The sequence below is a fragment of the Hemitrygon akajei genome, chromosome 2 (assembly GCF_048418815.1).
Source record: "Hemitrygon akajei chromosome 2, sHemAka1.3, whole genome shotgun sequence".
NCBI lineage: Eukaryota > Metazoa > Chordata > Chondrichthyes > Myliobatiformes > Dasyatidae > Hemitrygon > Hemitrygon akajei.
The window spans coordinates 128,334,197-128,346,320 of NC_133125.1; the positions used below are offsets into that span (position 1 = coordinate 128,334,197).

General features: G+C 41.1%; 1 protein-coding gene across 2 annotated transcripts in view; it reads right to left on the minus strand.

Annotated features, from left to right (window-relative positions):
* Positions 1–3,850: 3,850 nt before the first annotated feature.
* Positions 3,851–12,124, minus strand: part of slain1a (SLAIN motif family, member 1a) — a 146,161-nt gene continuing 137,887 nt past the window's right edge. For both annotated transcript variants that reach the window (XM_073027596.1, XM_073027604.1), the window contains 2 exons: positions 7,178–7,460; positions 3,851–5,846 (listed from right to left, as the gene is read on the minus strand). In XM_073027596.1, the coding sequence (XP_072883697.1) occupies positions 5,771–5,846; positions 7,178–7,460 (359 nt within the window). In that variant the 3' untranslated portion in view covers positions 3,851–5,770. The remainder of the gene's footprint in view (positions 5,847–7,177; positions 7,461–12,124) is intronic.

Here is a 12,124-nt window from a genome sequence, read left to right on the forward strand (position 1 = left end):
AAAACGGTTTATGTGAATGAGGGCAGGGAGGTGCCAACGATGATAAAACTAATGAGTTCAGCACAAGTGCAGGAAGTAGCACCAATGCAATCTGAAGGTCCTCTGCTTCTCTCTGGAACAAAGATCCAACTGCTTCCCTCCACCAGCAGTATCATTTGCCTGGTAGAACTTGTGCCTAACAAATTCACTTTTGATTCCTGTCACTTGTTACCAATTAAGGCTGGAGCCTTAAGCACTTGCACGAGCCTCAGTTAGCCTCCCAGTGCGGAACAGTCCTTGTTCCACACCTAAGATGGCATCACTCCCAATTCTTTGTCCACTTCATGGCCCCACCCTTTCCCAGATTCTCACTTCATGAGGGGCAATTTACAGCAGCCAATCTGGTACACTGCATTTAGTGTTCAGCAGTGGCCCCATTTACATTGGAAGAACAACATGCATATTGGATTATCACTTTACCTTGGTCAACAACAGTGACTCTGAACTTCTGGTTTCCTGCCACATCAATTCTCCATCCATCTCCCTCTCTGCCTATCCCTTCCAAGACTGTTGCAATAGGGGTCAACAAGCTTGAGAGACAACACCTCACCTTCTGTCTGGGCATGCTGTAATGTTCTGGAATTTACAGCCAACACTCCAACTTTAAGTAACTTGTCCCTGCTTTATATCTTTATCAGAGTTGCCTATTTAAGTCTGTCACCCATCTATGATTTTGTCAGCATTATCCTCCCTGCTCTAGTCTAGGAGCATAAAACACAAAAAGAAGCATAATCTGCCTCTAAAAGCCATATTTACTCATTTGGCTTTACCCTGTTGGAGATATTTCAATAGATAAAAAGGAGACTGCCAATGCTGAAATCTGAAGCAATGCACAAAAGCTGGAGGATAATTCAGTGGGTCAGGCATCAACTGTGAAGGAAATGGACAATGCTTTGAGTCAAGGCCCTTCATCTGGAGTGAAAGATAGAGTTGAATTAGCCAGTACAAAATGGTAGAGGGAAGGAGCAGAGCAAGAGCTGGTAATGTGATGATATTGAGATTGGGGCCATTCAAGAATGCTAAGCTAAAATTAAGACTTCAAGCCAAATCTGGTATAAGCATCTACGAGTACCCTTACTTTAGGGAGATATACAGTATCAAACTACAGTTCAAGGATTAGTTTACTTCACTGCTTTAGTCTCCTTCTAAAGGGGTCTAGCTGTCAATAATCACTATTCAGAGCATGGGTGCCACCAAGGAGGTACTGCCAGCTAACAAAGCAGAGTAAATGCCGTTTATTTTGTAAGAGCAGCACATTTTAATTCATAAGGAGTAATTCTTAACAGCGATTAATAACTTATGAAGGATTTTCAAACACAGACTTAAATTATTATTCATTGTGTATAAGAAATGGTGGACAAAGCCCTCCCCACCATTGGGCCCGTTTACATGAAACACTACCACAAGAAAGTACAACCGAATCCAGGCCATGCTCTCTTTTCACTACTACCATCGAGCAGGAGGTACAAAAGTTTTAGGTCCCAAACCACCAGGTTCAGGAAGGGTTAATACCTTACAACCATCAGGGTCCTGAACTGCTGTGGATAACTTCACTCATGACTACTCTGAACTGATACAATGACCTACGGACTCACTTTCAAGGATTCTTCATGGTCTCATTATTTTTTTTATTTGCAGTTTGCCTTATTTGGCACACTGGTGTTTGTTAGTCTTCTGTTTATGTATAGCTTTTCATAAATTCTGTTTTATTTCACTGCAAACGCCTACAAGAAAATTAATCTCAAGGTTGTATATGGTAGCATATACCTTGATAACGAAGTTAACTTTGAATTTTTACAAACTAGAAAAACATACCAAAGATTTACAGATGAACAAATTGACCATCACAGAAACTGAAGGTGAGAAATTAGTTCTGTGTCTTCACTCTGTCACTCTTACCAACCCTGCCAGTCTTTTAACATTTATGTTTTTTGGTTTCTATTAACTGCCTTCATTGGTATGTGATGTTTCTCAAGTACGCTACCAGACTAGGTGGAGTGTTTAATCGGCCAATGTGGACATTTTGTTTCTCTTGATTAAGTCAAGAGGGTGAACGAAGAATACTAATTAGAAGTTTAACTTATCAGACAACAGACAACATGAACCTTGGGCAATTTCTACTGCTGTGCTTAAAAAACAACACAGGTTAGCAACAAGTCCTTTTGGGGCCTGGGAAATGAATATCCATCACAGTAGATGATAGGTGGGTTTAGCTGAGAAGGGGTGTGATAGGGAGATAGAAGAAGGAAGAGTGGAAATAGCACCAGAAGCTGGGAGGTGAAGGATGAGACTAAGGGACGATGGAATCTGATATGAGAGGAAGGTGTAACATGCAATAAAATGAGGCAGGTGAGGATGACAGAGGGGAGTAGTGGGGAAAGGGATCCAGTGGGAGTAGTGTGTGTGGATGATGGGAAGATGGAGAAGGTGAAAGAAGAAAAGGGTTGTGGTGGTGGACCATGTAGATCAGGAGGTGTGGGAAAAGAGGAATTCCTTAGCATCCCACCTTCTCTTTAGTTGAAACTAGCTTGTTTGTCATCTCTTTCTAATTTCTGACAAAGTGTCTTGGATCTGAAGCGTTAACTCTGTCCGTTTCCAAAGATGCTATTGAATATTTCCAGCATGTTCTGTTTATATGTTGTTATTCTTTAATGACTGTACCACCCTCATTCATCTTCACCTTATTCACCATTTTAACCTCTGCTGCTCTCCACCTTATCAAAGATCTTTCTTCCGTCTCCCATCCAAATAACCCAGCATCTTAAAGCTTGTTTTATATTTAACTTTCCTCAGTTTTAACAGAACGTTCATGATCTGATCCCCTCTTTATAGATACTGCTTAGCATGCTGACCTACCCTATTTTATTAATGAATTTCCTTTTTTGATAATTTATTCATTTTTCTGGTATTGGGACATTACTGGTATGGCCAGCATTTGTTGCCTGTTCTCCATTGCTCATGAAAAGCTGACAGTGCAGCACTTTATTGAACCACCACAGATCATTTTCTTCTTTATTTGAAGTGTTTTACATCTGCCAGGGTAGTGGAGGCAAATATGAAAGAGCTATTAAAGGTGTTTTTAAATAGGTACATGAACGTGCAGGGAATAGAGGAATATGGACATGATGTAGGCAGAAGGGACCGGTTTCGTTAGGGTGGATTAATAAATTTGGTGTAACATTGAGGGCTGAAGAGTCCGTTCCTGTGCTGCATTGTTTTGGGTTATGTTTATTCTTTCATTGTGTGCTGTGTCGCATGACATAGGCTATCGTGGTCTTTCCCTGACCATGATTGTTCTTGTCAAATATTTCTACTGAAGTGGCTTGCCATTGCCTTCTTCGGGGCAGTATCCTTACAAGACAGCTATTATTAATACTCTTCAGAGATAATCTGCCTGGAGTCAGTGGTTACATAAGCCAAACTTGTGATATGCATTCGCTACTCATACGACCATCCAGCACATGCTCCCATGGCTTCACATCACCCTGATCAGGGGACAAAGCAGGTGCCACACCTTGCCCAAGGGTCACCTGCAGTCTGGCGGTGGGAAAGAGCTCCTTTCACCTCCTTTGGTAGAGACCCCACCACATTATGTGCTGTGTCTCAGGAGTTAATCATCAGAAATGTTGAATCATCGAGAAGAAACTATAAAAATCAGACAAGCACGTTACATTGGCCACATAAGTATTTAACATATATGATTGCAAACCTTAACCTGGCAAACAAATGATTTTTATAACATTTCTGATCTTGGCTAAAGCCAGCCAGCATGTAAAGAATAACTCACCCACAGGGAAGAAAAAAACATTTATTGCATAAAATCATCAATACATTCCTACATCCATTGGCAATAATGTATTTTATTTTATAAGTAATATTTAATAAAATGCAAGAGTAATTGGCATTATGTATTTGACATTTCTGTCGTACCTCTGTACAGTATTATTACAAGATGAATATGTTTTAAGTTATCCTGTAAAACCTCTATAAAAATTAAGCTGTTTAGTGTCCATTAAAAAGTGCACCTTGTTCTCAATATTAATAAAACATTTCAAAATGCTCACTTACTGTTGTAAAAAAATCTGTCAAGCTGTCGCATACATGGTCATTGCTGGGTTTAAGTGCAATGTGCTTCATCATAAGTGTTTGGACATACACAAATAATTTACAAAGAATAAATTAACATTCATAAAACCAATAAGTGAGTCAGGAATTAGATAGCATGGTGTGAATTTCCCTAGCCCTGAGTGTTTGTTACACTCCATTGGTGCTGACATTTTCTGGCTTTGTGCTGTGAACTATGGCAAAAGAAAAGGTTCATATTTGACTATCACGGATATGTTAACCTTGTGAGCTACAGAAATAAAAGTATAGCTACAGTGCACAAAATAATTGCTTCTACAATAAAATTTCAGTCCAGATTTCTGAGTTAACGGTGACTTCATCTCAAGTAGCATTTGGAAGTTACACTGTTTAAACAGAACTGTAATATATTAATAAAAGCAAATTGTCTTTCATAAATACTCCACACACATCTAACTATGGCTAGGAACACTGAAAAGTTCAATCTCAATTTTAAAAAATTAATGTTAAGAAACATTTATGTTGTACCACAATCATATGTAGTTGTAGCATCATAACAAGATATGTTAATTGTTTAGGGATAATTACCAATATGGTCAAAAACATTGGAGAGATTTAACACTTTATGACTATTCCTTCATTACTATGGAAGATAGTAGTCACTATGCTACCAGTTGTACTCTAGCTTGCATTATAAAAATGTAGTGGGATCAAACATAAGGAAAAATAGACAAAGCAATTTGGTCAGGCATCAAATAACATTTGATATTAGAAAACCAAAATAGAATCAATGTTTCAAATCAATCTGTCTTCACTTTTTCTTGTCAGTGACCTCTCATCCATTTCTGATAAGAAGTCATTGACTTGAAACATTAGATCTCTCTCTTCCTCTCTCTCTCCCCACAGATGCTGCGGAACCAGTTGAGTATATTCAGCATCTTATGGTTTTGTTTCAGATTTCCAGCATCTGCAGTGTCTTAATCAATGTTATCGGACGATATTCAGTGACAATTTCTGCTCATAAGGTTACACGTTTATAAAAGTTTTGGGACTAAAACCAACAGTTTCTAAAACTCATGCATCACTTATTTCAACTTTATGAAGATCTTACTTCTAATACTCCTCTGAAGTATGATTGGAGGCTTGAACATTGCTTGCTACAACTCAGGTATTACAGTTTTGCTTAACAAGTGATAACATGCAACACATTTAAAATGAAGTCATGGCAACTCAACAGGCTGTTTTGTTGAAGTACTGTTCAACATAGATAAAACTGAACCTCCTTAAAAAAGAACTATGGCAGACTGCTCACCATAATATTGATTGTTGTCCCAAAATTAAACCCAGCATTGAAGAAGGTGAATTTGATTTAAAGACATTTTGTACCGATTTTTCGTCTGCAACTTTGAGATAATTTCAATGCACGGGGCCGATATTTAAAAGCATAATGTTATAATCATTAGTTCATGTCGTACTTCTTTATTAGCAAAACATACATAATTTTGGGGGCGTGGCCTTGTCTTTTGCACTTTCACTGAAATTAACTGTAGCTACAAATATCCTGTGATGTATCTAAACCCAGCCAGCTGGGTATCATTGTTTGGCAGCTCCCGATTCTCTGCCTCAACAGTTTCTGTAGCAGGAAATGTCAATAACACCCGTCCTTCCAGCTTCCGTCCTTAAGAGAACTGAGTGCAGTTATGGGCTTTGGAGGCTGAAGAAAACTGTAAATAAAAGAGCATAAATTAAAATACAGACCACCAAGCTTTCATTCTGATTGAAGCAATACTTTAAGTACCAGTGGACCATTACATGTATCATTTACACAACAGTTGCTGCATGTTCCATTGCATACATTCTCTTGTGTTATCGCACATGCAGTATCAACATTAACAGCAGTCTTTGGTAAAACAGGGTCACACTGACTGCAAGGTGCTTTATATCAGGGTATTCAGATATAATTTATCCCTGACTTCAAATCTAACGAATCATTCTTTATTTTTCTTTTCTATTATGGTTGCACTTAAAATGGATTGCACAGTAATTACTTCCTCCCACACTCAAACTCCTCCATTGACAAGAGGGTATAATTATGGGACTGGACAGACAAGTTGTCCCTGAAATTGCAGACATAAGAATTAATTAATGAGAAAACATATAGCAAGTGCGAGCAGGAACAGATATAACCTTTTAAATCTTCAACCTTTTTTAGACATTTCCTAATATTTTTTAAAATGTTGAGTGCTTTATGTAGCACTGCAATCAAATATTGACAGGTTACTAAAGGTGGTATTACAGGACAACTAGAAGCAATGGAACTGACCCATCACTTCTTGGGAATAAAGAGAAAACATCAGAAGGATGTTATCAATGTATGTTTAATTGAAGGCTTAGTGCCTAGAGAACAGCCATTTAGCTGTAAAACTATTATTGTGGTTTTTTCCGCAGGCTGGTACATAAATATTATATCAATGCCCCAGTATAATAAAGGTCCAGTGAGCTTTATGAGATAATGTCTATGAAATATACAAGTGGGAATGAGATCAAGTTTCATCAACTTCTCAAATGAGTCCACACAAGTGAGGCCACAATTTATTTATGTTTCTGTCACATCAACATGCTACTCATAGTCTACAGTGTGGAGACTAAATGCAGATTGGATAACCATGTTGCGGGACACAGCGGTCAGTAAGAGTGTCTTCCAGTCACCTGCCAGTTTTACTCTCCGTTTCACTCCTTTTTCCAATCTATCTGCCTTCAGTATCTGACACAGTTACAGTACAGCTTAATGCAAGCTTTAACAATATACGTCATCCAAAATATTACATTACAACCTTTTGGATTTAATGGCAAGTCCAGCAGTTTCATTTTGTCAACATCCAAACATTAATATTCCAGATTCTCAATTAAAATCCTTTGATAACTTTAGATAATCATCCTGACACTTTTCATCTTCTGCTAATTTACAAAATCTTGCCACTAACAGCCGGGAATGAACTTCACTATTCTATACACTAATCAATAACTCCCCATTTTGAGAGAAAGGTCCACTCACCTCCGGACTGGTTGAGCTAACTTGCTCCTCGGTATTCCACTACCTCCGATAGTGGACGTTGGTCTGGGAAGGCCACTCCGACCTGGGATCCCTGTGGTTCCAGGCCTGCTCGGTAAAGGGATGCCAGAGCTCGAGATGGAATGCAAACTGACCGATGTGTGGATCCCATTGGTGTTGCTGACAGTTGGACTCACATATGCTGTTGCTTTTGGCGGCTGTCTTACTGACAGTGGGAAATGGCTGACACTGTTGACTCTGTGTTGAAGTTTATTGAGAGAAGAGCCTGAAAATGGTAAGGATTGAGATTAATTATACATCACAGATATTAACTTTTCTTCTATGCCAAATGAATTTTAATTAAGTACTCAGTGGCCACTTTATATGGTGCAGGAGTGGACCCAGTATGGTCTTCTGCTGCCCATCCACTTTAAGGTTCCGTGTTATCCATTCAGAGATGCTCCTCTGCACACCTCTGTTGTAACGCATGGTTACTTGAGTTATTGCTGCCTTCCTGTCAGCCAGAACCGGTCTGGCCATTCTCCTCCGATCTCTCTCATTAATAAGGCCCTTTGGCCCACAGAACTGCTGCTGAATAAATGTTTTTGTGTTGTTCACACCTTTCCCTGTAATCTCTAGAGACTGTTGTGTGTAAAAGCTCAAGGAGATCCCGCAGTTTCTGAGATACTCAAATCACGCCTTCTGGCACCAACGATCAAAGTCATTAAGGTTACATTTCTTCCCCATTCTGATGTTTGGTCTGAACAACAACTGAAACTCATGGCCATATCTTCACTGAGTTGCTGCCGCTTGATTGGCCAATTAGATATTTGCATTAACGAGCCAGTGTGTGGGTGTACCTAATAAAGTGGCCACTTTATTCTGCATTCTGTTATCGTTCTACCTCAGTGTACTGTGTAATGACTTGTTCTGTATGAACAGTACACAACACAAACTTTTTACAGTATCTCAGTACATATAACAATAATAAACCAATTCCCATTCCAGTTAAGACCTGCTTAACCTTTACATTGAGCTGTGACCGCCTCTATAGCCATTTAGTTGTGCACTTGAGTCCAAATCTTTGAGAACTAGTAACCTGGAACATTCCCCTGGTCAAATATTCACCATAAGTCTTCAATGCCTGATTCAAAAGTTATTAAAAGCAAATTACTGCCTCACACAGCAAAAATCAAATAAAACCACAGGTGGTGGAAATGTGAAACAAAAACAGAAAATGCAGGGAAACCACATTAAGTCTTCCCAAATGTTGATGGCTTCTCTTTTCACAGATGCCACATGAATTCAGAATCAGAATCAGGTCTAATATTGCTGGCATATGTCATGAAATCTGTTGTTTTACAGGAGTAGGAAATTGTAATACATAAAAATAAAAAGCCATAAATTACAATAAGTATATATTAACAAATTAAATTCAGTAAGCAGTGCAAAAAAAAAGAGGAAAAAAAAGCAGTGAGGTAGTGTTCATGGATTCATTGTCCATTCAGAAATCTGATGGTGGAGGGGAAGCAGTTTCTGAAACATTGAGTGTGTGTCTTCCAGCTCCCATACCTCTTCCATGACGGTAGCAATGAAAAGAGGGTATGTCCTGGGTGATGGGAATCCTTAACGATGGATGCCGCTTTTTTGAAGCATCGATTTTTGAGTGCGCCCTCAATGATGGGGAGGCTGGTGCCCATGATGGAGCTGGCTGAGTTTACAATTATCTGCAAGCTTTTCCAATCTTGTGCAGTGGCCCCCCACCCCCCCTCCCCCATACCAGATGGTGATGCAGCCAGTTAGAATGCTCTCCGTAGTACATCTGTAGAAATTTGTGAGTGTTTTTGGTAACATACCAAATCTCCAAGGTTCCAAGGTTGTCAAGCCGAGGACAAGCTCCCACTACCTAAAAGTGCTCCTCACGGCATGCGCCTCAAATAGCCTCTGACAACCAAGTCCAAATCCTGGCCTTCTCGTGTGGCTTAGCCTTAAGCCCGGTGGAACTGTTTCGACTGACAGGAGAAGGGGCGAAGGTGGGTCCTGGTGCCTTAAAACCAGTGCTTTGGTTAGATGGAGCTCATCAGCCTGGGAAGACAGTCCATCTCAGAGAGGGGAAACCCTGATTTCAAACCTCCGCTGCCTTGCGGCCATACCCACTCATGGGAAAGGCTTCGGGAGTAAACCCTGAGGACAAATCCAGAGCTGGAGTCCCTAAGGCAGTCCGACGTTGCCTTCTACCTCGCTCTGGCAACTCCTGCGACGTCATTGGTGCCAAGCTGTATTGACCCTTGCCCTTCCCTTGGACAACATCGGTGGCATGGAGAGGGGAGACTTGCTACATGGGCAACTGCTGGTCTTCCATACAACCTTACCCAGGCCTGTGCCCTGGAGTTCCCAGGCACAGATCCATAGTCTTGTGAGACTAACGGATGCCATCACATCACATCACCAAGACTCCACAAACTCTGAATAAAATGTATCTACTGTCGCACCTTTTTTGTAATTGCATCAATATGCTAGACCTAGGATAGATCCTCAGCGATGTTGATACCCACCTACTTAAAACTGCTCACCCTTTCCAGTGCTGGTCCCTTGATGTGGACTGATGAGTGTTCCCTCCACATCCCCCTCCTGAAGTCCACAATCAATTCCTTGGTCTTACTGACATTGAATGCAAGGTGGTTGTTGTGACATCACTCAAGGAACTGATCTATCTCAATCCTGTGCACCTCTTAGTCACCATCTGAAATTCTGCCAACAATAGTTGTGTCATTGGCAAATTTATAGTTTGAGTTGAACCTAGCCACACAATCATGAGTGGAGAGACAGTAGAACAATGGGTTAAACACACATCCTTGACGTGCACCAGTGTTGACTGTGGGAGTGGAACAGATGTTATTTCTGATCCACACTGACTGAGGTCTTCCAGTAAGGATATCAAAGATCCATTTACAGAGTGAGGTACAGAGGCCCAGATTAAAGAGCCTGCTGATTAGAACTGAGGATGTGATTGTGTTGAACACAACCTGTAATCAATAAACAGCAGCCTGACACAGGTATTGCTATTGTCCAGGTGACCAAAGGCCGAGGGGAGAGCCAGTGTGATTGCACCAGCTGTCAACCTATTGTGATGACAGGTAGCTGGTCCACGTGCTTGCTCAGGCAGGAGTTGATTTTGGCCATGACCAACCTCCCAAAGAACTTCATCACAGCACATGTCAGTGAAACTGGGTGATTGTCATTGTGGCAGCTCACCCTGCTCTTCCTCGGCACTGGTATGATTGCTGCCCTTTTGAAGCAGGTGGGAACCTTCAACTGCAGCAGTAAGAGATTCCAGATGTCCTTGGACACCCCCACTAGATCACCAGATGGTTGGCACAAGTTTTCAGTGCCCGACCAGGTACTTTATCAGGGCCTGGCACCTTGCAAGGGCCACTGTCTTGAAAGACGTTCTGATGTCGGCCTCTGGGATAGAGATCACAGTTTTGCCAGGTCTGCAGGGATTCGCACAGGTATAGTTTTATTCTCCCTTTCAAACTGTGCATAAAAGGTGTAGAGCTCATGTGGGAGTGAAGCACCACAGCCATTCATGATGTTAGGTTTTGCTTTGTGCTAAGCAATGGCCTGCAAAGCCTGCCAGAACTGAAGAGCATCCGATTCCGTCTGTAATTTCAATCAGAATTGTTGAAGTTGGTAACAACTGTAGCATATTCATTCAGACTTGAAGATGAATCCCTGAATATTGTCCAGTACATGACTCAAAGTGGTCCTGCACCTCCCTTGACTATATGTTCTTGGCCCTCACCACCGGTGTTGCAGACTTTAGTCTCTGCCGAAACAACAAAAGCAGAAGTACAGCCACACAACTGGACTTTCCAAAATGTGACTGTGGGATTGCACGGTAAGTGTTCTTGAGGGTGGTATAATAGTGGTCAGGTGTGATCAATAGTGGTCAGCTCTGGCTCTACACGTGATATGTTGGTGGTAGTTGTTCAGAGACTTAAAGCTGGCATGGTTGAAATCCCACAATAAAGGGCAGGCATCCAGGTGGGCTGCTCCATGACTGTTGATCATGGTGCTCAGCTCCTCCAGAGCCTGCCTGATATTGGCCTCAGGTAGAATGTACACTGCTACCCGGGTGATGGCAGAAATCTCCCTCAGCAGATAGAATGGACCGCTAGATGTTCCAGCTCAGGTAAGCAAGGTTGAAACTTGATTGTTCTAGCATTTTGTGTTCTTGGTGTCTTAAAAGGTTTCTTCAGCTCAGTTCTTGCTATAACAGGTCTTAACATAGTACGTACCGTAGAATATAGAATAGTACAGACCAGTACAGGTCCTTTAGCCAACGATGCTGAGCCGATCCCTTAAACTACTCTAAGATTAATCTAACCCTTCCCTCTCCCATAGCCCTCAATTTTCTTATCACTCATGTAGCTCTCTAAATGTCCCTAACATACCTGCCTCTGCCACCACCCCCGACAGCGTGTTCCATGCACCTACCACTTCTGTTTACAAAACGTCCCTGACATTTTCTCCTATATTGCCCTTCGATCATCTTAAATCACTCCCTTGTATCAGCAATAACATGACAACCGAAGTCAGAAATCTGTAATGTGCCAAGTAATCTTTCTTATTGACCCAACTTGCTTCAGGTGAAACAGCGATTTCTGCTTCTTTCAATTTAATATGATGCTCATAAGATGTGTCCCTCATATGGAGATCAGGGGTGACCATGTCCTTCTCACCACTCCAGTTTCATTCCATCTCACTCCCATTCTAATCCCTCTCTCCTCAGACACTCTTCCAGTGCAGCTTAATGCTATTTTTAGCAACAAGGCCATATTTCTCAACATTATGTTGATGAGGCAACATCTGGAATACTATTTTCTGTTTTGGTCACCCTTCTCTAGGGAAGGAGGCATTACACTGTAAGGAGTGCAAAAGAGATTT